At 45.1% G+C, this 27,232-nt stretch overlaps 1 protein-coding gene across 1 annotated transcript in view; it reads left to right on the forward strand.

Moving 5' to 3' along the window:
- Positions 1–1,205: 1,205 nt before the first annotated feature.
- The window catches only part of zcchc2 (zinc finger, CCHC domain containing 2), a gene marked incomplete at its 5' end in the record, with an annotated part of 120,942 nt that continues 94,915 nt past the window's right edge, over positions 1,206–27,232 (forward strand). Inside the window, 2 exons of the mRNA XM_080544538.1 lie at positions 1,206–1,477; positions 1,534–2,212. Of these exons, the coding sequence (XP_080400664.1) occupies positions 1,206–1,477; positions 1,534–2,212 (951 nt within the window). The remainder of the gene's footprint in view (positions 1,478–1,533; positions 2,213–27,232) is intronic.

The raw sequence follows: 27,232 nt of genomic DNA on the forward strand, positions 1-27,232 counted from the left end.
ACGGTGCCCCCTGTTGGAGCTTACACTTCAGTACCTATGCTCCTCTTGCCTTGTTACAGAATCATGCCTAACACCATTCAACCAGATCCCTGCTCTTCAAAATAAATAATATGTTAATAATAGTCAAAGAGGTTGTTATGTTTTGTATAAATATCTGTAGCCTATATTATCATTATTATTAGAATCCCACTTCTGGTGGGTTCTGTTCCTGCCTCTCATAGGACCCATCAAAGATCCACTACCCCCTAACCAATATAGCCGGTCCCCCATCCGATCCGAAAGCCATAGAAGCATCCGATTGAGAATGTGGAGGGGTTAGGGCAGGATTAAGGACAAGATTCTGTCCCAGATGTCCAGATGTCCAGATGTCCCTAAGTGTATGCAGTGTTGTTTATAGGCCACTAGAGGACACTGTTGTCTGTAGGATAAGAGTCCTATAGTCCGACACTGTTAAGTCAAATCCTATCGAATACTAAAGCCTATATCCTAATATCTATGCTCTATAATGTTCTGTTCTCTCTCAACCATATTTATGGAGGAAGATTGTTAGCTAAATACAACTTGTTTGACATGTCTTAAGCTGGTGTCAGAGAAGGTTAAAGACAAGTACACATGTTCTTGGTTTAATCAATGTTCTATTCAAACATAAGGTACGAAAGCATAAGAACACGAACATGAACATGTGTGACGAAGGATTCTTAGAACACAGACATAGCACGTGTGTATTGTTTTAAACAACTAAAAAAGATGCAGATCCTACATTTGACATGAAGGGTATTTTATTCAGAGATAATGATCGGGCTAACTAACGATCCAAGTGTTTGATCTCCATACGGAGTGGAGTTTAGGACCCGGGGCGGGCCCAGCAGGCTGGGGGAGGGGCTTGTAATGATTGACAGGACACCAGGGCCAAGCCCAGCAGGCTGGGGGAGGGGCTTGTAATGATTGACAGGACACCAGGGCCGTCTACAGTGAAGGAGAGAACTACAGCTTCGCCGAGAGTCACCGTGATTATTACACAACATCGTCAAATGGACTTATACCCGTCGATTCTGCATTTCAAAACGATTAGACGAAGAAACAATGTCTATTAATCCATCATTGACCCTTTGAAGCCTTTCCTGTCGAGCTGATAATGCTTCAGATGAAACTGCCGACGAGAACGGCGGAGGAGGGAGGAGAGGAGCAGGAACAGCCCGGTGTCCATGCTGCCAGACCCGGGTCTCATGCTCCCAGACCCGGGGATGTCTCTGGTCTCCATGCTCCCAGACCCGGGGATGTCTCTGGTGTCCATGCTGCCAGACCCGGGGATGTCTCTGGTCTCCATGCTCCCAGACCCGGGGATGTCTCTGGTCTCCATGCTCCCAGACCCGGGGATGTCTCTGGTCTCCATGCTCCCAGACCCGGGGATGTCTCTGGTCTCCATGCTCCCAGACCCGGGGATGTCTCTGGTCTCCATGCTCCCAGACCCGGGGATGTCTCTGGTGTCCATGCTCCCAGACCCGGGGATGTCTCTGGTGTCCATGCTCCCAGACCCGGGGATGTCTCTGGCTCCTCCAGACAGCCTGGAAGCCCATCTCAGTTGGATAAAGAGACTGTTTTCAAGTGGTTTGGTTTACATCTAAATCCTGCCAAGCGGATCGAGTTGATGTGCGGACTGCTGCATATGTGCCAGCCGCTGGAGCTGCGCTTCCTGGGCTCGTGTCTGGAGGACCTGGCCCGGAAGGACTACCACGTCCTGCGGGACTCTGAGGCCCGGGCGAACAGCCCGAGCGACCTGGGGGTCCTGTCGGACGTGATGGACCCGGTGGTGCGGTCCAAGCTGCTCGTCTGCCTGTCTCTGCTCGGGTCTGACAGCAGGGAGTGTGCTCTGATACTGTTCCGGATACTGAGCCATGTGGATCCCGCCTTGTTGAAACACTACGGCTACTCCGTGTCTTCCTCCAGGGACCCTCAGCAGAACCCCGTCCATGCTTCGTGTGTGGACGGGAGATCAGAGCAGAAGAGCAGCGGGCTGGGCATGGAGGCAGCGACCGGGCCCCTGGAGGCAGCGACCGGGCCCCTGGAGCAGTTGGCCCTGCTCTTCACCATGGCCTCCCTCCACCCAGCCTTCCCCTTCCACCAGAGAGAAACAGTCCTGGTGCAGCTGGACAACATTGAACATGCCATAGAGGAACAGAGACAGCAGAATCAGCCCAGAATAACTCCTCAGGTAACTGTAGCCCCTTTTCCATTACAGGGCCAGCCCGGGTCGACCCGGGCTGGCCTGCTTCTTTGGCGCTTTTCCATTTGTCGGGTCGGGTCGGTTCGGGTCGCTTCTTTAGCTACCCTTCGATACCAGGAACCAAATTGAGACCCGGAACCTTTTTGCCAGGCTGCATGTGACTTGTGAGTGACGCTGCACACCGTTGATTGGTCAATGGAAATCGTCATCCCATGTTCATAGATTTCTTCGCTAACCGCCATCTTTAAATACCACATTCGCTCTTGGAAAATGTCACTACAGTTTCTGTAATAGCTTATTAATAAAGATTCGAAAAATTATGCTGACCATCGTATTATCTTAGTTTAATGTCATTTCAATGCATCATAGAACTTTTATTTACAACAAGCATAACACAAAAATCGCTATTATTCTTTATTCTAGTCTTTGCCCGTGAATAACACCGGCTGTGAATGTGGTAGAAACACAATACTCCTTTGCTAACTTCACCATCGGTATACGGTCATTTTGAGCCCTTAACCACCGCGCTGACACCCCGAGAAGTTATGCTTTTAACCTTAAACTCAATGAACCGGGAGTTCACAGCGTATCTATAACCAACGCGGAGATTGAATGAGCCCGCGTCAGTCAGCCTTTCCGTAGAAATACATCTCCGTTATATATCTAACGTTACATGTTTTAAGGCTGATCTGTGCATGATAGTGCTGCATTATGTTGATCTATTTATATCGATCTATTCTTGCCAATTCCTTATTACCAGTGGAAAGGGGGAAGGCTAAAACACTTTGAATGGGATAGATAGGACTTTCCGTTCAATGAAGCATTGATACTCGCGAGTTCATCTCGCTTTTCCCCCCATTGATGTATTAAACAATCTAAGCAATCTAATCAGAGCAGTTGTTATTATGTAATATTATTGATGGATGTGCCATTTTTGATGGACAGCAGTGAGCGGATGACTTGATGTGAGCATGTATTTGACTAATGCCGATAGTAATAAATCAAGTAGAGATTCCGACCCGTGTTGAACATCCTATTTCCTTGTGAAATCGTGTATGCTGTGCATCTAATCTATCCTGAGATGACAACGCATTTAAGATCACAATCCTCAATAGATTGATTCCATCGCTTTACCGACAAGAAGATTCTACAATCTATCAGCCTTTCCGTAGAAATACATCGCTCCCTGTATAACGATATATATATATATATATATATATATATATATATATATATATATATATATATATATATATATATATATATATAACGTTACATGTTTTAAGGCTGATCTGTGCATGATGGTGCTGCATTTTGACATAATTCTTATCGCATTTCCCCCCGTTGTGCTGTGCCGTTCCATAGTCCAGAGCTTCATCATCCCCCTTCACCCCTTTCCATCCCTGGCGTCATTTTATCAATGAACGTGGTATTATACATATTTACATATTACATATTTGTTGTTATTTATGGAAGTGTCCGGTTGCTGGAGGAACCAGGACGCCGGCTACACTGCACAGTTTAGCCCGAAATAGAGAGAGTGCTTTTCACCCCGAGAAGTTATGCTTTTAACCGTAAACTCAATGAACCCGCTGCTGCTCGCAGCACCGCGCCAGCAGGTTGAAACTCCTGTTGACAGCGGGGGGAGAGAAAAGTTTTCCCAAAATAACAGCAGTCGCATAATGATGCTAAAGTACTAGCCACTTGATATGCTGAACATAACAATGATGCTAAAGTAGTAGCCATCTCATATGCTGAACATAACAATGATGCTACAGTGACCTAAAGTAGTAGCCATCTCATATGCTGAACATAACAATGATACTACAGTGACCTAAAGTAGTAGCCATCTCATATGCTGAACATAACAATAATGCTAAAGTAGTAGCCATCTCATATGCTGAACATAACAATGATGCTACAGTGAGGTAAAGTAGTAGCCATCTCATATGCTGAACATAACAATGATGCTAAAGTAGTAGCCATCTCATATGCTGAACATAACAATGATGCTACAGTGAGGTAAAGTAGTAGCCATCTCATATGCTGAACATAACGATGATGCTACAGTTCATAAAGCAGACAAGTGAAGGCAGTGGTTTTAAGGGTTCAAAAAACATGACTTTATTATGCGTAGAACAACATATGTGCAGAACAAAATCCAATAGAAATGATTCAAACATGCAGACAATCAGGCAGTAGCCATCTCATATGCTGAACATAACAATGATGCTACAGTGACCTAAAGTAGTAGCCATCTCATATGCTGAACATAACAATGATGCTACAGTGACCTAAAGTAGTAGCCATCTCCTTACGATAGCCCACATAAGTTTCTTTCTCTTTTCAGCATTCCTCTTTCGAGTATCCTTCCTTCTGTCTTCGCTCTTCTGTCTTCTCTCTTTTCTCTCCAAAAAACCATGGTTAATAATATACCACATGCCGAGGGAAAGGCATACGATAGCTTCAAGTTCCTCCATGTTGCTATTGTTGCTGTGTTGTGTCTCGTGAAAATATACGTCACCACCATGGCGCGCTTTTATGACGCGTAACTCCGCCTACTATCGCCTACTCCTCCTACTCGTTCCTGGTCTGTTGTGTATAGTGGAAAACCAGAACTGTTCAAAAGCGGGCCGAAGCGACCCGAACCGAACCGACCCGAAGCGAGCCGGGCCGCTGATGGAAAAGCGCCATAAGTTAGTGTGTAGGACCCGTACGGCTCTAGCGAGCTAGCTGGCTGAAGCTTCAGGCACGTTAGAAATATGGCGACATGCCACCAGCTTGTTAGCTAGCTGGGTCCAGTTAGGCCCTGTGTGCCCCCCAGTTAGGCCCTGTGTGTCCCCCAGTTAGGCCCTGTGTGCCCCCCAGTTAGGCCCTGTGTGTCCCCCAGTTAGGTCCTGTGTGCCCCCCGGTTAGGCCCTGTGTGCCCACCCAGTTAGGTCCTGTGTGCCCCCCAGTTAGGCCCTGTGTGTTCCCAGGTTAGGCCCTGTGTGCCCCCCAGTTAGGCCCTGTGTGCCCCGCAGGTTAGGCCCTGTGTGCCCCGCAGTTAGGCCCTGTGTGGGTCCAGGTTAGAGCTAGTACAGCGAAGAGTGGTCTGCAAAGCCGTGGGGTTATATCAAGTCAGATAGCTTAGCTACCGAACTAACTAGCCATTCATTTATCTGAACTAACTAGCCATTCATTTATCTGTGCATGAGGGGGGGGAGGGTCCCGTTATGTAACACACATGGTAGGCAGCTAGCAGAATGTCATTGATTCACTAGTATATGTTTGAATGCCTGACAGTTAGCCCAAGTCACGTCCTTCATCATTAACAGTTGCAGAGGATGGGCGTTGCCCCACAGTGGGTTTCCATTCAACATTGTTGTAGTATCATTCCTAGCTTTAAGTCAAGTAACTAGCTACCTCAAAAAACTATCGAGGCAAGAAGACTATGATCTGTTGCTCATGTCATGATGACTAGCTATCCTCTTCAGTAATAAGTGCATTTACTTCACAAAAACCGACACTAACAGTACCAAGTCTGGTTACTTTTGCACTGTATCGGATAAGCTCATATCTTAAAACTGGCTTAATAGTCAGTCTGTGATCTGTGATTTTTTTGCGAGACTTTACACATGTTGTGGTAACACATCATTGCTCATATTACTGTGTAATTACTGGTTTAATACTAATGCCAAAGGCTCTACTTGCACCAGTAGTTTAATTCCACAATCTGAACAGTTTCACGTAAAGTGTGTGACCCATATTTTCATTGAGAGACAGAGACAGAAAGAGCTAGGCCTCTTGCGGTCCTAACAAAAAGTATCTATGCCTGTATTTCAAATGTAACTTTGTTGCTTACAGTACTGGATGACTTCCAGTTTCTGTAACACTGCATTGGTTTGAGGAGGACACAGCTTTCCCATTCTCTATTAATAAATCAGCCAGCCAATAGGTGCAATCAGGAGTAGGTACACAAGAGTAACATTCTTACGCTTAGGTTCTTTGACATTGGCTTTGGCATTGGCCTTCATAATTCCATGTATTGCAGCAAAGATACAACGGCTAACTGAAAATGGCTAGCATCAAGTTAGCACTAATGACAGGGTGTGCATTAACACTAATGACAGGGTGTGCATTAACACTAATGACAGGGTGTGCATTAACACTAATGACAGGGTGTGCATTAACACTAATGACAGGGTGTGCATTAACACTAATGACAAGGTGTGCATTAACAGCACTAATGACAGGGTGTGCATTAACACTAATGACAGGGTGTGCATTAACACTAATGACAGGGTGTGCATTAACACTAATGACAGGGTGTGCATTAACAGCACTAATGACAGGGTGTGCATTAACACTAATGACAGGGTGTGCATTAACACGAATGACAGGGTGTGCATTAACACTAATGACAGGGTGTGCATTAACAGCACTAATGACAGGGTGTGCATTAACACTAATGACAGGGTGTGCATTAACAGCACTAATGACAGGGTGTGCATTAACAGCACTAATGACAGGGTGTGCATTAACACTAATGACAGGGTGTGCATTAACACTAATGACAGGGTGTGCATTAACACTAATGACAGGGTGTGCATTAACACTAATGACAGGGTGTGCATTAACAGCACTAATGACAGGGTGTGCATTAACACTAATGACAGGGTGTGCATTAACACTAATGACAGGGTGTGCATTAACACTAATGACAGGGTGTGCATTAACACTAATGACAGGGTGTGCATTAACAGCACTAATGACAGGGTGTGCATTAACACTAATGACAGGGTGTGGATTAACACTAATGACAGGGTGTGCATTAACACTAATGACAGGGTGTGCATTAACAACACTAATGACAGGGTGTGCATTAACACTAATGACAGGGTGTGCATTAACAACACTAATGACAGGGTGTGCATTAACACTAATGACAGGGTGTGCATTAACACTAATGACAGGGTGTGCATTAACACTAATGACAGGGTGTGCATTAACACTAATGACAGGGAGTGCATTAACAGCACTAATGACAGGGTGTGCATTAACACTAATGACAGGGTGTGCATTAACACTAATGACAGGGTGTGCATTAACAACACTAATGACAGGGTGTGTATTAACACTAATGACAGGGTGTGCATTAACAGCACTAATGACAGGGTATGCATTAACACTAATGACAGGGTGTGCATTAACACTAATGACAGGGTGTGCATTAACACTAATGACAGGGTGTGCATTAACACTAATGACAGGGTGTGCATTAACAGCACTAATGACAGGGTGTGCATTAACACTAATGACAGGGTGTGCATTAACACTAATGGCAGGGTGTGCATTAACAGCACTAATGACAGGGTTTGCATTAACACTAATGACAGGGTGTGCATTAACACTAATGACAGGGTGTGCATTAACAGCACTAATGACAGGGTGTGCATTAACAGCACTAATGACAGGGTGTGCATTAACACTAATGACAGGGTGTGCATTAACACTAATGACAGGGTGTGCATTAACACTAATGACAGGGTGTGCATTAACAGCACTAATGACAGGGTGTGCATTAACAGCACTAATGACAGGGTGTGTGTTTCCTCTATATGCATTTATTCGTGGCGGGCCGCCACCAAAGAATTTCCTCCGCCACCATTGCCACAATGTTGCAATTAACCTCGTCGTTTGTGTTCGCACTGCAATCGAGACTGAATCTCTCAACAGGCGCGCGGCGCGAGGCGACGCGCTTTCAAAACTGGCTGCGTTCGTAAATTCACTCAGGAAATCCGATCAGCACTCGTGGAATGCCTCTCGTCCAATCAAATGACTCGGTTTCTCTATGACGTCGGGCCCAGTGTGCGCTCCAGCGCTCTCAGAGCGACTTTACGAACTCAACCTTACACTCATCTAGCTAGTTAGCTTAGCAGTCGTAGCTCAATGGAGTGAGAAGCAGAGTTGTTGCCTTGTTGAAAACATATTCAGACTCCCCAGCTGTTCTACACGAGTTTATGACATGCAGCTGTATCATGCGGTGGTAGTACTAAACCCTCGTTGTGTATTGTTTGTTTTGCCGTGGAAATGAAACATTTATGTGTCTTACAACAACTCATGTGCGTGTAAAAAGCCGGTAAACGGATTTCTCTCTTCGCCCGTCGCCGGTGCCTTTAATCCCGTATCCTAATCGAAAATGCAACATCATCAGCGACGACTGTGGGTTATTGCATTTACTGCTGTTCTCTGGTTCATGTTCTTATACCAGTGCTCAGTATAGAGTATTTTAAATGAACATTCGTAATGTAGTCTAGTCTCTGATGTTCATTGTCAACTAAATCAGGCTATTTTGTGAAACAAATAATGTTCCCGAGCAGCCTCGCATCTAACGCTAGCTTCGAACTATTGATAGCATAAACATTGGTAAATGTCACAAACGACACAGTATTGGCAGGGGGAAAGAAGGGGAGTCGAATTTTTATTGACAACGGATTTCCATGCTGGAAAAACATGCAGCTAAAATTCAGGGAACATTTGGACAATAAGAGACACAACGGAGCTGTGGTCGCGTGGTCTAATTACAGGGCAATATGCGCGGTGCAAAAATAATCTATTGCCTCTCAAATCATCACTAACAGAACGGCAGAGGTACGGGTAAGCAGGTCTCATGTTGGTGTCATCAAAGGTAAGAGTTGGTTTTCTTTAACTCAACTGATAGCATTACCTTGCTGTTGGTTGTTTACCGAATGCTCCATCTGACTGTCACACTGTGATTTTACTTGTGTAAACAGTTAATAAGTAACGTTAGCCGGTTTTGTGCGTGTACTCTCATGTAGGCCTACTTCAGTGGTGTAGTCTAGTGTTTTCTAGTGGGTATACTGTGATTTTTCCCTCCCAGCCTCATATCGTTCATAAAAATACATCTGCACTCCCTGTCTAACGTTATATCTAACATTACATGTTATAAGGTTATAAGGCTGATCTGTGCATGATAGTGCTGCATTTTGACATATTTCATGTCGCATCTCCCCCCTTTTGATGGTATATGACGATAGTCAGTCCCAATGGTCCAAAAGTCAAGTGCTTCGTAACACAGACGGGGTGAATTTTATGAATGAAAGTGAAAGTTCTGTCACAAAATGCAGTTACGTATCCTCACACATGTTTAAGTGGGTATTGCGTGGGTAAAGTGAAATTACGTCTTTGTTTTGAGCGCGCGTGCGCGTTTTATGCGCGTGCACGCGCAAAAAAAAATCGCTGCACATTAGGGATGCTCCGATCTGGATTTTTGGGGCCGATACCGATCACCGATTTTTTTCCTCAAGATCAACCAATACCGATACCGATTTTTTTTTTAATACATAACTGTAGGCCTACTGACTGGATAGCCTACATATTTTTTGCTTTTTAGACAAAAGTTTTGATCCATTAGGCACCAAGCAAACGCAGACCCATTTTTATGGCATAGTAAAGGTCTGGCCTATCACCCAGTTAGGGCCTGAAGCCCAAGTCAGTCGATATGGCTGTATAAAAGACATCATAAACGTGGCCTTCATGGTTTACATACTGTTACGTCCTCCTATGTTTTCTGTTCAGTTATCTGTCTTCCCCAGGAAAAAAAAAAAAAAAAACGGTTTTTGCGATCGGCCATTTTTGCCGATCACCGATCGAGTCATTTGGAGTGAAATCGGCCGATTTAAATCGGTGGCCGATAAATCGGAGCATCCCTACTGCACATCCTCTTAATGCACATCTGTTAATGCACATCCTGTTAATGCACATCCTGTTAATGCACATCCTGTTTAGTGTTGTTCCGATACCGATACTAGTATCAGAATCAGAATCAGAATCAGAATCAGAAGACTTTTATTGCCATGACATGTAAACATGTTAGGAATTTGGTTTGGTACCATGGAGCACGGTTTACAGAAGGACAGGTGCAAGACAGGACAAGACAGGACAAGACAGTGCAAACCAACATCAAAGTGCAAGAGTCATAATTAATATAAATATAAAGTGCAGAGATCAAGTGTTCAAGTGATTCAAGTGTTCATATCCAGACAGTGCAAAGCTCTCTGGGTGGGGGTGGAGGGAGGGTAGATAGATAGGGGTCAGGTCAGGGGGGGGGGGCCAGCGGCATTTAGGAGCCGGATGGCTGTGGGGAAAAAGCTGTTGGTATGTCGGACCTTCACAGTATTTATGGACCGCACCCTCCTGCCTGAGGGGAGCGGGGCGAAGAGACCGTGTCCTGGGTGTGCGGGGTCAGCCATGATCTTCCTGGCCCTCCCCAAAGCCCTACTTTTAAACAGGGCCTAAAGGGGGGGCAAAGGGCAGCCAATCACCCTCTCCGCCGAGCGTATCACCCGCTGCAGCTTGGCCTTGTCCGCATGGCCACCGATACGCACAAAAATGCTGGTATCGGTATCGGCGAGTACTAACAAATAATAACACCCGATACCAAACTCTTGTTCAAACGCAGCACGTTGCGTTTTTCTCAGCTTGTCTGCTATAGTAGCCTGACACAGCCTTCCTAACACAGACATGCCCAGACATGCCCAGGCATGCTCCTCTGCTGGAACGCTATTGGCCCAGAGCAGCTGCTCTCAACCAATGGCGTGGCAGCTTTTCACTATCGCGGAAAAACAAACTGTTTTTCAAAAAACAAAACAAAACAAAATTGTAAATGTTTACTTGCTGTTGCACTACTACTACGACTGTTTTATATCTTAAAGTTATTTTGTTTGTAATTGTTTACTTGCTGTTTCACTACTACTACGACTGTTTTATATCTTAAATGGATATTGCACTGATTGGCATCTGTGAGAGCCACATTTCAGGTTTTATAAGGGGTTGATTTTCTTGTCACCATACCAGGTAGACAATAAAAAAAAGTTCTATAGCATTCACTCTCTGTTGGTATTTTTTCCTGTTTTATAAAGGTTTTGAGCAGTGCCAGACTAAGTGTTAGCAATAATTTTACATCGAGGTGAGTATGCGGCTCAAAAAACATGTTTTTTTGTTTTGTTTTTTCAAACGCCGTGGTATCGGATCGGTACTCGGTATCACTGCACGGTCAGGTATCGGTATCGGTATCGGGATCAAAAAATGGTATCGGAACAACACTAATCCTGTTAATGCACATCCTGAGTTCATTCATGTGTTTATAAAATGGATCCCATAGTTTTTTTAGCCAGAATTCCCCCCTGAAACTTTATACTTAAGCCGTTAAAAGTTGACTCCTGAAACGACCGGAAGAGTAGGATGTCCTTGTTAATGCACACCTCCAGTGTTCTACACACCATGGGATTCTGCAGTGTTAATACGCCACAACTTTTTAATTCCCCCAAAATGTTCCCACAGGCTGTAACCATTGATGATATAAAGATTCTAACATATTCGGCTATTGTCACTACAATGTCTCTATCTCTAGCAGCCAGATAGTCCATAAATATTTCCCCAGGAATTCACAACGTTGCTGCTTGAATCGCTATTGCAAATCTCATGTGCCGATCCCTACAGTTTAAGTGTAAAGTTTCTAGACTAGAATAAATTCCAAATGACTTTTTTTGTTTTTAAATAAAAATAATTGTTTTTAAATAAAAATAATTATTTCCACAAGGAAATATCAACAGGGTGTAGGGATGGATGGTTTCAACGTTTTGAAACGGAGAAACTGTTAACGAAAATAACCACGTTTTTTTGGTTAACCGAGATCCAAAATGACATTGTTGAGCCGCCAATTTCAAATAATGGAGCCCTATACTATACTACTACACACATTCATGTCGAAAACACTGTGAAAACACCGGAAGCACAGTCGCAACACAATTAGGCTGCTTAGTTTCACAAAGTGGTCGCTGGAATGCGATTTCTTTTCAATACATTACTTGTGCATTAAGACACATCCACAAACCGAAAGGAAATTCAACCAACAAATAGTGATGCTCCGATCTGATCGGCGCCGATCGGTATCGGCCGATATGGCCTTGATCGGTTTTGATCGGAGTTCTCAAAACGGCCGATCAAACATGACCGATCAGTTTACAAAATGGCGTCGCCAGTCTGGAAATATTACACAGTGTCGGAAAGAGACAACAAATATGCCGTTTGTAATGTCTGCTCAAAAGAAATACCTCGGGGAGGAACGCACGCAAGGTCTTTCAATACCACGAATATCATACGGCATTTGCTGCGTTCGTCGATTCGCTCAGAGAGCGCCGAAGCGCACACTGGGCTCGACGTCATAAAGGGACCGAGTGCTTTGATTGGACGAGAGGCGTTCCACGAGTGCTGGTCAGAGTTCCAGCGCGACTTCACGAGCGTAGTGTAGGTAGTGTTCACCGACGTCATGTGACCCCGCGAGCAGGAAGTCACTTGGCCCATAGCAACAACAACTATTAGCGCGTGAGTTTTAGGTCTTCCTCTGTGCACCTTGCACAAGTGTAGATAGCGAGCGACTTTTCAGCAGCAGGACATATTTTAGATGATAAGAGGAACAGGCTGAGTGCCAAAAACGCTGAGATGCTTGTATTTCTCAAGGCTAATCTGCCAGTGATGCTGCTTAATCAGAAGTAAGGTTTGAGTCTGAAATCTCCTTAGGAGCAATGTTTTGTTTTTTTGTTTTATTGATTATTGCTGACTTGCTGTCTTATCTCCTCCTAAATATGACTTGAAACTGACTGACTTGAAACAGTATTTTATATTTGGCTATAGCCTGTTTATGTTGCAGTTTAGTTTGGGTATGTTTATTGTTCCTCAGGAAAGCTACAGTTACAGTATAAGCTCCAAGTTCTCTAAGAGCCCCTAGTTCCTCTCATTCGAGTGGAATGTTGCACATTTGATGTGACAGTGTACATTTTATTTATTATGATTTTTATTTTCACATTTTATTTGTTTTTCCTGAAGTAAGCTACAGGTGGTTGTGAATTCAATAAAACAGATGGTCGTCAATTCATGATACTTTCTCATCTCCTAATTTCATTTAAATACTTAATATACAATGTCAATGGTGTTAAGAATAATTTAAAACATAAATAATGCTACACAATAAATAGAATGCTTCAATTGCCATTTTCGACGCTGTGATCGGTGATCGGTGATATCGGATCGGCAGATCACTGATTCCAGTGATCGGTGATCGGTGATCGGCACCAAAAACCCTGATCGGAGCATCTCTACCAACAAACATCATATTCACATCAGCAGCGCAGCGGCAACTTCAAAGAGACAAAGGGGAGATTCCTTATTTGACAGCATGGAGACAACCCAGTACCGAGAGTCTGCCCAACCAGGATAATGCCACTATGCCAGCACTCCAAAACCAACTCAACCGCTAATCAATCAGCCCTATACCATCCAATAATACACAGCTTAATGCCACAGACAGGTCCGTGATTTATCTCCCATGGTCACTTAGTTAATCTCCTTAAATATGATTAGGGATGCACGATATGCATTTTTTTCCAACCGATACCTGTAGTTCATGCACACCTGAAGGTAAGAAAGGCTATGTAGTGACCAAAGATTGATGATTTAATATTTCATAGTGATCTCACCAAATCTAACTTACATCACTATTGTTAACACAACAAAGAGAACACTTCTGACTCTTCAAATGTTCATTTATTATTTCCTCTAACAAACAGAATCTGTTAGACAGTGCACAATGCTTTTTTTAGCCAAGATCTGGCCTCCTTTTATGAAAACAAAAAAGGCTCACCTAAGAGTAATTAGATCAAAAAGTGTCAAAAAATAAAGTGCATCTTGTCTATCCCTGTAAATTGAAAATGCATAAATAAAATATCAAAAAATAAATAAATAAAGTGCATCAGTCAATACAAAAATAAAGACTTTTATAGAACCAAAAGTTTTATAGAACTTTTACAGAAACTAGTGCCAAATGGCTGCTTAGTCTGCAGATAAACAGAATGACACAAGGCACATAGTAGGCTACACTAGTATGCTTAATAAAGCAACTGAAAAGGGCTGGGCTATGCTACTTTTAGTGCATGAGGATGAGGTATGTTGTGATAAAACTTATCTGGCTTACGCTAGTATCGATCAGACTATGGATGTGTGTGGCGACTGTATCATACAGAGCAGGCAGGCACACGTCTGCAAAATAGCGGCGGCTTGGGAGTGTATACCGGGGCTCTAAATGTGAAATTAGCTGGCGAAATCCTTTATCTTCTACTACAGTGAAAGGCTGGTCGTCGAGGGCCATAAACTCCATTATTTTTTCATTGATTGCTTGAGCCTTTGAGCTGTCTCGAGTAAACTTCCTGCAGTTTTCAAATGCGTGTTCAATAGGCACAGCAGCTTATTTTTTTCGCGGCTAGGCTACTTTCTGCTACTAGTGCTTGATATTCCTTCCATACAGCGTGCTTGCAATGGTGAATCTTAAGGTGACTTATGAGATTCGTTGTGTTGTAACTCGTAGACCTTTGCCCTCCTCTCCGAACTTTTGTCGAACATGTGTTGCAAATTGCAAACGCACTATCTGCCTCAGAAACTCTGAAGAATGTCCACACCGGGGAAGACATTTTTCGCTCTCGTCTCTACACTGCGTGGCTGTACGCAGGCGCAGCATCATGAGCGCGTCAACCGGAAGCAGAAATATTTCCGGCTTCATATTATCGGCTCTATATCGGCTAAAATGTTATAAAACCGATAAATATTTAATAACATTAATTTCCCATTATCGGGCCGATAAATATCGGTGACGATAATATCGTGCATCCCTACATATGATCCATTATCCAATTCGCCATCCGATGTTATTGTGCAAGCTTTTGGTCTTTCATAGACCTTCTTCAGGCATCACGCGCTACCAAAAACAATTTGTATTGTATCCTACAGACCGTTGTGGTTGTATCACAGTGGGTCAGACAGTTGCCTATTTAGTCTGTAAGGCTATTCTAGGGGTTTTCTTTGCCAGAAAAACAAGCTTGTTCACCTTTTCAGTTTTCAGAAGGGCTCATAACGCGCACTCTTTTTTTTCTAAAAAGTCTAGTCTAAAAACCGGCCAGTGTGATCATAAGTAGCCCGATTGGGAGGGAATACAGGTAAAATTGCATTTGAATATTATGCCCCATATAAATGGAATAACCTGCAGATCCTGTTAATAATTTAATTCCATTTAGGCTAAGCACTTCAAAAGCCTTTTGTATGACTCCTGCATTCTGAATGTTCATGTGCACTTTGATATCGGATCTGTTATTTGCCATTCTGTAATTTGTTTCCTGTGTTTGTTATTTTTACTGTGTATAGTTGTATTTTTATGTAATCAGGGCGTCATTGGAAAAGAGAGCTTGCTCTCAACTGGCCCTCCCTGAATAAATAAAGGTGAAATAAAAAATGATTTGGCAATATAAGATAGTTACTCTATCATGACATAATGTCAGTTAAATTTGCTCTAAAATGTTTACATATTGGCGGAGCAAAGTCGAAATTTGGCACAGTGCCCCTCTTATGGCGCTTCTCCATTGACCAGACCGGGACGGTACAGGACGGCACGCATCTGTATCTTACCTGTACCGTATTTTCAGAAACGTTTCTCCATTGTACACAACAGACCTGCCTCCCAGAATGCATTTCGCACCGGCCGGTAGCGGGGATTTTAAATCCTCCTTTTTAAACCTCCATTGGCTAAAAGCTGTAATTTTGGTGTGTTAACATGTGTTAACATGTAATTGTATGACGTTTTAATATGTTTCAGGCGAGAAAGTAACCATTCCCAAAATGTGTCCAGTTTATCAAAATAACTGCGGGGTTCGACAGAAACATCATAACATAATTGCTAAACAAGTTGTAAAATGATTTGGGGGCCAATATCTTTAGCTTGCTAAAGTACCTAGCTTACTAGCCTTCATTGTTGTCTTAGCAGTTGGTAAAAGAACAGGATTAAAATAAATATATATGAGCAATAACATATTGTGAGCTGGCTACAGCAAGCACAATAACAACCAAATTGTTCTGTCTGAAGCTACAATACTGGGACCATTCGTGACTGGGCTACAGGCAGTCAAATACTAGGCGAACGTGTGTGTAAGACACGAATAAACTGGGGTTTCATGCATTTCAAGTGGCATCTTTGTAATCATGACAACGTAGTCATGTCTAAGAATGCATTTCACCATGTTAATTCCCAATATAGTGAAAATACCACCGCTCATCCGTGATCAGACTTAGCTGGGGTGCTGCAGCTGAAGAGTATCAAATAGAGTGCAAAAAAGCGGCATTTGCACACTCAAATCTGTGCATTTTTTTTATTTTTATTGTGAGCTTTCGGTCTCAAAGCTCTCGGACCATTGTAATGAACAGCTGTGTGAAGCGTCACATCATAGCACGGATGGTTCGCTCCGAGTCAGGAAGGGAAGCTAACATCAGTCTGGTACTACAGCCCGGTACGGCCCAGTTGGTACTACAGCCCGGTACGGCCCAGTTGGCAGTGGAGAAAGCAAAACAAAGCGAGCGCACGGGTTCTGGTACGGTACGGGACGGTAGTGGAGAAGCGCCATTACATTCTTAGGGAGAACTCTGCTATTTCCCACTTATCCAACTTGGCCTAGTTGGCGAGCTGCATTCTCTTGTAAATAAGTAATGTTTAATGGGAAAGAAAAGTAGCTAGCTACCGAACTGGTGGTCATGCCTTGTAGAGTAGTAGAGAGCTAGTAAACAAGTGTTAGCTTGCTAGTGTTTATCCGATGCTAGCTATCAGTTAAACTAGGAAATCAATGTGCCCAAAAAATCGCTTATTGGGGCGATATCTATCAGTGCAGCGTTACTAAAGTGTTGGTGTGTTAGGTTAGGTTTACATTGATAATTAACATGATATTAACATAATTGTGAAATGTTAATCCCCCCCCCCCCCCACAATTAGTGTAACAGATTAGTAACAGAACAAGTTATCTCTGTAATATCATAATATCAATTATGTGACTAGAACAAATATGATAATTTATAGACTTTATTGTTGAGCCACAAAGCCATCACTTATTTTTTATTAATTGTTTTACTGTTTTGACACTATAACAATCTTGACTTCACTATCTGTCCACTTTCTCACCTGGTTCTTCCTGCTCTTGCTCTCTCTCTCTCTCTCTCTCTCTCTCTCTCTCTCTCTCTCTCTCTCTCTCTCTCTCTCTCTCTCTCTCTCTCTCTCTCTGTCATCTCCATCCTCCTCTCTCCCTCTTTGCACGGACAATCACACACAAACATATGTGACAGGGTCTGGTTAAAAAGTCTGCAAGTCTGGCAACATCATTTTTCAGTTTCTTTACTACCTTTCATTATCTACCTGTCATCTGTCAGTGATGACATGCTGACATGTTTAAATAGCACAAATGTTTTGCTAATTCAAGATTCATGTTTTTTTATTGCCATGTGTGTCAAACGTTTATTACATCCTATTACAAGTAATGAAGGGGGGTGCTGAGGGTGCTGCACCAGAACCATAGGTTCTCAAGGCTACTTGTGGTCTTGACTACCTGTCCACTTTCTCACCTGGTTCTTGCTGTCTCTTTGGTGTGCTGACTCCATCCTGCTCTCTCTCCTCCTCCTCTCCCTCTCTATCCTCCTCTCTCCCTCTTTTGCCTTTTGCTGTCCCCCGAAAGGCAAACATAACAACCAGAATATGTATAATCTAATAAGAGGTATAAATTGATCCATATCAATTTATAACATCATTCTAATTGTATATTGGGTTGCTGTGGGCAATGCAGTCAGATAATGTCATTTTGACTTGACTCTCTCACCTGAAAAACAATCTTATGTCCATCTATGGAAAAACAGACATTTCCAATGAGTGAGGGTTTGTTCCAATGCTTCAATCCACTTTTTTATTGTATTTTATTACCATAAAGCCCAATTCTAGCAGAATAAGACATATTGTATTGTATTACTACTACCTAGACCGCGCCTCCGCGGTTTGCGCATGCGCGCTGACCCACTTCTTAAGAAGTCGGTCGGCGCGCATGCGCAAACCGCGGAGGCGCGCTCGTGTTTCAAAACGTGCATGAAGTCTAGCGCCTAAGAACTTTTCAAACCACTTCTTAGCGCTAGGCGCAAAGTCAGATCGCATAATAGCAGGGGCGCCTAGCGCACTTCATTAACATATGATAATAATGTAATAGCAGTAGCGCGTATGAAGCGCATAATAAGGGTGGCGGTAGGTCTTAACCTGGCGGTGCGTCTTAATTAAGACTTAAGACGGCAAGTTAAGAAGTGCATAATAGGGCCCTCTGTCTCTCTCTCTCTCTCTCTCTCTGTGTCTCTCTCTCTCTCTGTGTCTCTCTCTGTCTCTCTCTCTCTCTCTCTCTCTCTCTCTCTGTGTCTCTCTCTCTCTCTCTCTCTCTCTCTCTCTCTCTCTGTGTCTCTCTCTCTCTCTGTCTCTCTCTGTCTCTCTCTCTCTCTCTGTGTGTCTCTCTCTCTCTGTCTCTCTCTCTCTCTCTCTCTCTCTCTCTGTCTCTCTCTCTCTCTCTCTCTCTCTCTCTCACACACACACACACACACACTTGCGTGCTAAACAAATATTCTCCGGGCGAAGCGCCAGACTACTTGCGGACCAATGAGGTGCGTGTATGTAGGCTACTGGACCGGACTGTGTAACATCATGACTAATTGGGCTAGAATGATTTCAGAAAATAATAATAATAATAATAATAATGATAATAATAATAATGATTATTCTTTTTTAGGTCGTGAAGACCTAAGATGAAGTTTAGGGATACTCAAGCACCCCTAAAAAGCGTCTAAAATCGTCCATATCGCCAGATTCGGGTTGGGTGCGTTTAATAAACGCGGGAAGTTAGCCTGCTTGTCAGAGGTTTGGGGTCTACGTCCGTCCATTACTAAAACTATTATTGTTGGCCTTTATTTGCACTTACAGTAGAGACGAATGGCTTGTTTGAGATGAGCACGTCAGAGCGTGTGTGTGGAGGGAGCTGAGCCCCGCCCTTCGTGAAACGAGGAGACAAGCGGACAAGCGTGGCAGCAAAACGCACAGAGGAGAAACATATTAAATGAGGGTGCACATAAATTAGGCAAATGACACAGAATAAACATATTTCGACCACATAATAAACATATTTCGGCCATATACAACTGGGAGAAACAAATTGACATTGAACATTTTTCTTGCGGGGGCAAGGCAATGGTAGGGGAAACACTGGAGTATGATGACGGGATAAAGTGTTTTCTCCACATGACAAAACCCCAGGCACACTCAGAGTAACTCAGAGCTCTAACATGGCTCTGTCATGCCAAATCGTGGCACTGCCAAATCTTGACCGGGCCATCAACGGCCCTAATCGTTCGAACACTGTTGCTAATCGTTCAAACGTTCGACGTGCGTTCCAGACTTGGGCCAAAATCTGTCCGCCTGTGACGTCATTCTACTGCTCTGTGCTTACTACCACAGCAGATGAATGTGTGTATCTTAAACGGCGAAGACAAATGTAATCTTCTTGCACTTGAATAGCATTAAGGTTGATGCAGGCTCACTAGTCAGCTATGGCTGATATAATAATATATAGAATTTTATATGAAAACACCTGCTAGCATGCTAATTTCACAAATAATTTCACAAATAAATTCGCTCCGCTAACGTAGTACGGAGTTGGCTAGTTAAATCACATCACAGTGATAAATATAATTCCATAACTGCATACTACTACGGAGCACACACACACACACACACACACACACACACACACATACACAGAGGAAATCAGTTGGCTTGTTAAATCACATCACAGTGATAAATATAATTCCATAACTGCATACTACTACGGAGCACACACACACACAACGCGCAATCAGCAGGAAGAGAGCGCGGAGAGCACCTCGGGTTGGGAGAGCCCTATAAGACCCCGAATATCAAATAAAAGAAGAACGGAATAAACATTATTAAATACAACGTTATAAAATCCAGGTGTGCAGCACTACAATCCCATATTACGGGGCTTCAGCTGGACAACGGTGCTAGTTCCACTCTGCCAGCTGAGCCCAGTAGCAGATTATACCCAACGCTGTTTCAGCATATCAGAAGTGTCACAGGGGGGTCCCTGACTGCTATTCCTAACAAGGCCTCTGCAGAACCAAACCCCCAAATGCACTCGCCTGTTTTTACAGTGCGTTTCATGAAGAGTTATGTGCTGTGCTGTATGAGAGGCATCAAGCCCTGTGGCCTAGTCTACTGCAGGTCTGAGGCCTCTAGTCTACTGCAGGTCTGTGGCCTCTAGACTACTGCAGGTCTGTGGCCTCTAGTCTACTGCAGGTCTGTGGCCTCTAGTCTACTGCAGGTCTGAGGCCTCTAGTCTACTGCAGGTCTGAGGCCTCTAGTCTACTGCAGGTCTGAGGCCTAGTCTACTGCAGGTCTGAGGCCTCTAGTCTACTGCAGGTCTGTGGCCTCTAGTCTACTGCAGGTCTGAGGCCTCTAGTCTACTGCAGGTCTGAGGCCTCTAGTCTACTGCAGGTCTGTGGCCTCTAGTCTACTGCAGGTCTGTGGCCTCTAGTCTACTGCAGGTCTGAGGCCTCTAGTCTACTGCAGGTCTGAGGCCTCTAGTCTACTGCAGGTCTGTGGCCTCTAGTCTACTGCAGGTCTGAGGCCTCTAGTCTACTGCAGGTCTGAGGCCTCTAGTCTACTGCAGGTCTGTGGCCTCTAGTCTACTGCAGGTCTGTGGCCTCTAGTCTACTGCAGGTCTGTGGCCTCTAGTCTACTGCAGGTCTGTGGCCTCTAGTCTACTGCAGGTCTGTGGCCTCTAGTCTACTGCAGGTCTGAGGCCTCTAGTCTACTGCAGGTCTGAGGCCTCTAGTCTACTGCAGGTCTGTGGCCTCTAGTCTACTGCAGGTCTGAGGCCTCTAGTCTACTGCAGGTCTGAGGCCTCTAGTCTACTGCAGGTCTGAGGCCTCTAGTCTACTAGTCTACTGCAGGTCTGTGGCCTCTAGTCTACTGCAGGTCTGAGGCCTCTAGTCTACTGCAGGTCTGTGGCCTCTAGTCTACTGCAGGTCTGTGGCCTCTAGTCTACTGCAGGTCTGAGGCCTCTAGTCTACTAGTCTACTGCAGGTCTGTGGCCTCTAGTCTACTGCAGGTCTGAGGCCTCTAGTCTACTGCAGGTCTGAGGCCTCTAGTCTACTGCAGGTCTGAGGCCTCTAGTCTACTAGTCTACTGCAGGTCTGTGGCCTCTAGTCTACTGCAGGTCTGAGGCCTCTAGTCTACTAGTCTACTGCAGGTCTGAGGCCTCTAGTCTACTGCAGGTCTGAGGCCTAGTCTACTGCAGGTCTGTGGCCTCTAGTCTACTGCAGGTCTGAGGCCTCTAGTCTACTGCAGGTCTGAGGCCTAGTCTACTGCAGGTCTGAGGCCTCTAGTCTACTGCAGGTCTGTGGCCTCTAGTCTACTGCAGGTCTGAGGCCTAGTCTACTGCAGGTCTGAGGCCTAGTCTACTGCAGGTCTGTGGCCTCTAGTCTACTGCAGGTCTGTGGCCTCTAGTCTACTGCAGGTCTGTGGCCTCTAGACTACTGCAGGTCTGAGGCCTCTAGTCTACTGCAGGTCTGTGGCCTCTAGTCTACTGCAGGTCTGTGGCCTCTAGTCTACTGCAGGTCTGAGGCCTCTAGTCTACTGCAGGTCTGTGGCCTCTAGTCTACTGCAGGTCTGTGGCCTCTAGTCTACTGCAGGTCTGTGGCCTCTAGTCTACTGCAGGTCTGTGGCCTCTAGTCTACTGCAGGTCTGAGGCCTAGTCTACTGCAGGTCTGTGGCCTCTAGTCTACTGCAGGTCTGTGGCCTCTAGTCTACTGCAGGTCTGTGGCCTCTAGTCTACTGCAGGTCTGTGGCCTCTAGACTACTGCAGGTCTGAGGCCTCTAGTCTACTGCAGGTCTGTGGCCTCTAGTCTACTGCAGGTCTGTGGCCTCTAGTCTACTGCAGGTCTGAGGCCTCTAGTCTACTAGTCTACTGCAGGTCTGAGGCCTCTAGTCTACTGCAGGTCTGAGGCCTCTAGTCTACTGCAGGTCTGTGGCCTCTAGTCTACTGCAGGTCTGTGGCCTCTAGTCTACTGCAGGTCTGTGGCCTCTAGTCTACTGCAGGTCTGTGGCCTCTAGTCTACTGCAGGTCTGTGGCCTCTAGTCTACTGCAGGTCTGAGGCCTCTAGTCTACTGCAGGTCTGAGGCCTAGTCTACTGCAGGTCTGAGGCCTAGTCTACTGCAGGTCTGAGGCCAGGTCTGAGGCCTGGCAGTAGGGCACGTCTGAGGGACTGAGGGCCTCCAACATACTGTGACAAGGGCTCGGTACCAGCACTGGGGTGGGTGATGGCAGAATATAGAACATTTAAGGCCCTGTTTCAAAACGTTGAAAATGCCTCCTTGCTTCCCTGGGTGTTAGGAGTAATCATTGATATAGTAGATTCAGACGACAGTTATGTTTAGAGCACTTGCTTTCACCCATCCAATTATGTGTGACCGGTAATTATTCCAACAGAGAAATTTAAGAAATAAATAATTTGTAAAAGTATTTGATTAGGGCCTAGGACACAGTCCACATCATGACCAGGATATGCCAGACCAGTATCTGAATGGTTGACATCTAATCTTTGGTAAACATCCACCGTATTGATCCCACCTAGTTTACCTGTATCTGGGACATTCCATCAATTAGGGGGCAACCTGTCTAGCTTCTTTTAAGAGCGGTGACAGAGTGAAAATGTTCACTCGTGAGTTTGACGATTTAATGTTACTAAACTGCCTTGAATAGAGGCTTGAATGGCGTGAGAGAGCAGACACATATGCATCCTCACAAGCACCAACACCTCCTCCCACTTTCACTATTGTTTAGGGATGCACGATATGCATTTTTTCCAACCGATACCGATAACCGATGTTTACCCGCTTCTCGTGGCCGATAACCGATATGATAACCGATATGAGAACAGATATAATTTCACAGTTGATAACCTGTAGGCCTAGTTCATGCACACCTGAAGGTAAGAAAGGCTATGTAAGATTGATGATTTAATATTCCATAGTGATCTCACCAAATCTAACTTACATCACTATTGTTAACACAACAAAGAGAACACTTCTCACTCTTCAATTGTTGAAATCATTTAAGCCTCTTTCACACATAGTTCCCTGTAACTTCAATGGAATCCCAAGCTGTGCCGTCCAGCCATTTTCGCCGTTCACTCATGAGTCAAATGCCGGTAGATTCGCGTCTTGCTCCCTTTAACACATGTCGGCGTTTCCCTGGTTGCGATATCTAAACTACTAGAACTGAAAGCGGCAGGTAACAGGCACGTAACATCCATATTCTGTATACATAAATTAATATATTTGACTACCAGCAAGACTCGTATCCATAACAAACGCGGAGATTGTATGAGCCCCGCGTCAGTCAGCCTTTCCGTAGAAATACATTGCTCCGTTATATATCTAACGTTACATGTTTTAAGGCTGATCTGTGCATGATAGTGCTGCATTATGTTGATCTATTTATATCGATCTATTCTTGCCAATTCCTTATTACCAGTGGAAAGGGGGAAGGCTAAAAGACTTTGAATGGAATAGATAGGACTTTCCGTTCAATGGAGGAAGCATGATACTTGCGAGTTCATCTCGCTTTTCCCCCCGTTGATGTATTAAACAATCTAAGCAATCTAATCAGAGCAGTTGTTATTATGTAATATTATTGATGGATGTGCCATTTTTGATGGAGAGCAGTGAGCGGATGACTGGATGTGAGCATGTATTTGACTAATGCCGATAGATTCGCTTGCTCCGAAACCGAAGCTGTCGGCGCCGACAGGATTTTACAGCGTTCCTTCAAACCAGGGGTCCCCAAACTTTTTTCTGTGAGGGCCACATCATTTTTCCTTTCTGTGATGGGGGGCCTGGGTCGGTCTCTAACATAAAATAATATGGAACGGAGTGGAATGGAGGCGGTTGCGCAAAGCAATTGCGCGCAGGAGAGCACTGGTGGATGCAAACAAAGTCTAAACAGTTGAATTTGGATGGAATTTATACCTATAGTGATATGTCAATGAAATATAATCCGTTTTACAGTCTGATACTTGAGGGAGGACCCTCATCATACACGGGGGGACCCATGAAGCAGGGCTGTCTGGGGGTCCTTAAACGAGCATCAAACACTTAATTTCTTGCATTCTGGTGAATTTAGATGCAATTTGTGCCCTTTCTGCATCAATTTATGGTGGAAATGTCATTATTTATGTAAAGGAAAACACAATATTCAGGCACCAGATGACCATTCAAAATGTAATGTAATATAATGCAATATAAGGCTCTCAGGCATTCTGTACTTTCAAATATGTATTCTCCTTGAGCAGTTAACATCAACTATCAGCTGTTTCGCTAGCAAAAACGAAAGCTAACTTATTTGCGAAACAGCGCCCCCGCCACCACGTCGGCGCAATGCCGCAATTGCAGTTAGAAATTACCTCCGCGATCACATTCATACATTTATTGACAAACTTCTTTGCATTTAACAATAATAATCACTTGTGCACTGTTGGTTAAAAACCCTGCATTCTGAATCAACTTTTCTCTTTACCAACCGTTTGGCCATTTTTCATCTCTCTGAATGTTCGTTCTAGCTCGCGTGCACCTACTATAGATCCGTGCTTGTTCACTATGGAACGTTACGTTGAATGTACCGCATTCTGTGGGCGGGTGAACTAATAATGTTATTAATAAAAAAAAATAGTTTATAACTAAGGGAAATTTTAATTTGAAAGCCAACCTTTAATATCAAATACAGATATGATATGATTAAAACATATATTTAAAGTTTAATTTTCAAAATATGTTTCTGGCATTGTTGAGAGTGTGTGAGGGCGACGTTGTTCAAAGGGCCGGTCCAAGTGTGGGGGCGGGCCGTGTTCGGCCCGCGGGCCGTAGTTTGGGGACCCCTGCTTCAAACTATCGTAATTCATGAACTATATGCCCAATCTAAAAAGTTCAAACAGTTTCTGAAAGCAGAGAAGTTGCACTCTTTGAACAGTTGAACTTTTTTAGGCTTATTACGGTAGTTCACCAAACTTTTGCCAAATTGCAAATTGCAAACGCAGTATCTGCCTCAGAAACTCTGAAAAATGTCCGGCTTCATATTATCGGCTCTATATCGGCTAAAATTTTATAAAACCGATAAATATTTAATTGTGGTGATTCACATTAAGAGACATTCACCAAGAAAGGCTTGTACCTTTAAGATTGGGGGTTAAAGGGGCAAGGGTTTCCGGTTCCGGGTAATGTTATTGTTGTTGTCACTGAGTGTATGTTAGCATGTAGCAGAAAGTGAGAGAAGTAAAACAACCTCGACTCCAACCTACGTCTGTCGTCTCCTTGTTGCAACTCCCACATTGGTGACCCTGACGAAAGCGAACGAGATGTCTGTCAACGAGAACCCCGGTAACGCCGCCGCGTTGCCCACAGCGCCCGCACCGGACTATGCTAACATATACGCTGCAACCGTCAAGCTGCCCGACTTTTAGCAGCAGAACCCACGGCCGTGGTTTCATCACATAGAAGCCCAATTCCGGCTGAGAGGAATAACGCAGGATGGGACTAAATATTTCCATGTGGTGTCTGCGTTAGATGCTTCGACAACGGCACGAGCGATGATGCTGTTGGAGGATCCACTGGCTGTCGGCATGTACGAGGCACTGAAGACATTCCTGCTGAAACTTTATGAGCTGTCAGAACTAGAGAAAGCAGACCGCCTGCTGTCACTCAATGGCCTCGGCGACGGCAAATCGTCGGAGTTGATGGAGAGAATGTTGTCTGTGCTGGGATCAGCTGATCCCTCGTTCCTGTTTACACACCTTTTTCTGTGGCAGCTCCCAGCGCCTGTGCGCACAGCACTGGCCAGTTCCCCCCTCTCCTCCACCAAGGATTATCGTTCTCTGGCTGCGGAGGCCGACAGGGTGTACCTCGCTAACCGGCAGCAGTTTATCCATGCGCTGCTGCCCCACCCAGACCACTTGACCCCACCTCCACCCCTGGAGGACTATACAGACACCGCGGCCGCGGTGACGGCCCGCCGCCAAGCCGACGACGGGCTCTGTTACTACCATGCAAGGTTTGGGTCCAAGGCCAAGCAGTGTCGCAAGCCATGCAGTTTCAGGGTACAGGGAAACGCCAGGGCCGGCGCTCATTAGCGGCTATGGGCGCCGGCCGTGACTGCAAGCTGTTGTTCGTCGCCGACTCCTTATCTGGCCGGCGGTTGCTGGTCGACTCGGGCGCTCAACGCAGCATCCTGCCAGCGCAGGCCGTGGACACCATGGCCGGCGGACACGGCCCCCAGATGGACGCCGCTAATGGCACACCCATACGAACATTTGGCATCAGGTATGTGGAAGTGTGTTTTGGCGGGCGCCGTTTTGGCTGGGACTTTGTTATGGCTGCTGTATCCACGCCACTTCTGGGCGCGGACTTCCTCTGTGCTTTTAACCTGCTGGTGGATATTAAGAACTGTCGCCTGATCGATGCCCTCTCTTTTGCTTCGTACCCCTGTACGCTGGGGGCGGGAGCGCTTTGCCTGGCAAACACGCTGGCCACCGGGGATCCATATCAACGCCTGCTCGCCGGTTTCCCTGACCTCACTACACCCACGTTCTCAGCGGAGGTAGCTAAGCACGGCGTAGAGCACCATATTACCACCGTGGGCCCCCCAGTCTATGCCCGGGCCCGACGCCTCGACGCGGCCAAGCTTGCAATCGCCAGAGGGGAGTTTTCGACCATGGAGCGACTCGGCATCGTGCGCCGCTCAAAGAGCCCGTGGGCTTCCCCCCTACATATGGTGACTAAGGCCGACGGGGGTTGGCGCCCCTGCGGCGATTTCCGTCGCCTGAATAACGCCACAACCCCCGACCGGTACCCCGTTCCACACATACAGGACTTCTCTGCCCACCTGGCGGGGGCCGTCATTTTTTCCAAGGTGGACCTGGTGCGCGGGTACCACCAGGTGCCGGTCCATCCGCAGGATGTGCCAAAGACGGCTGTCATCACACCCTTTG

Source organism: Nansenia antarctica (genome assembly GCF_963989245.1).
Source record: "Nansenia antarctica genome assembly, chromosome: 13".
In the NCBI taxonomy this organism is placed as follows: Eukaryota; Metazoa; Chordata; class Actinopteri; order Argentiniformes; family Microstomatidae; genus Nansenia; species Nansenia antarctica.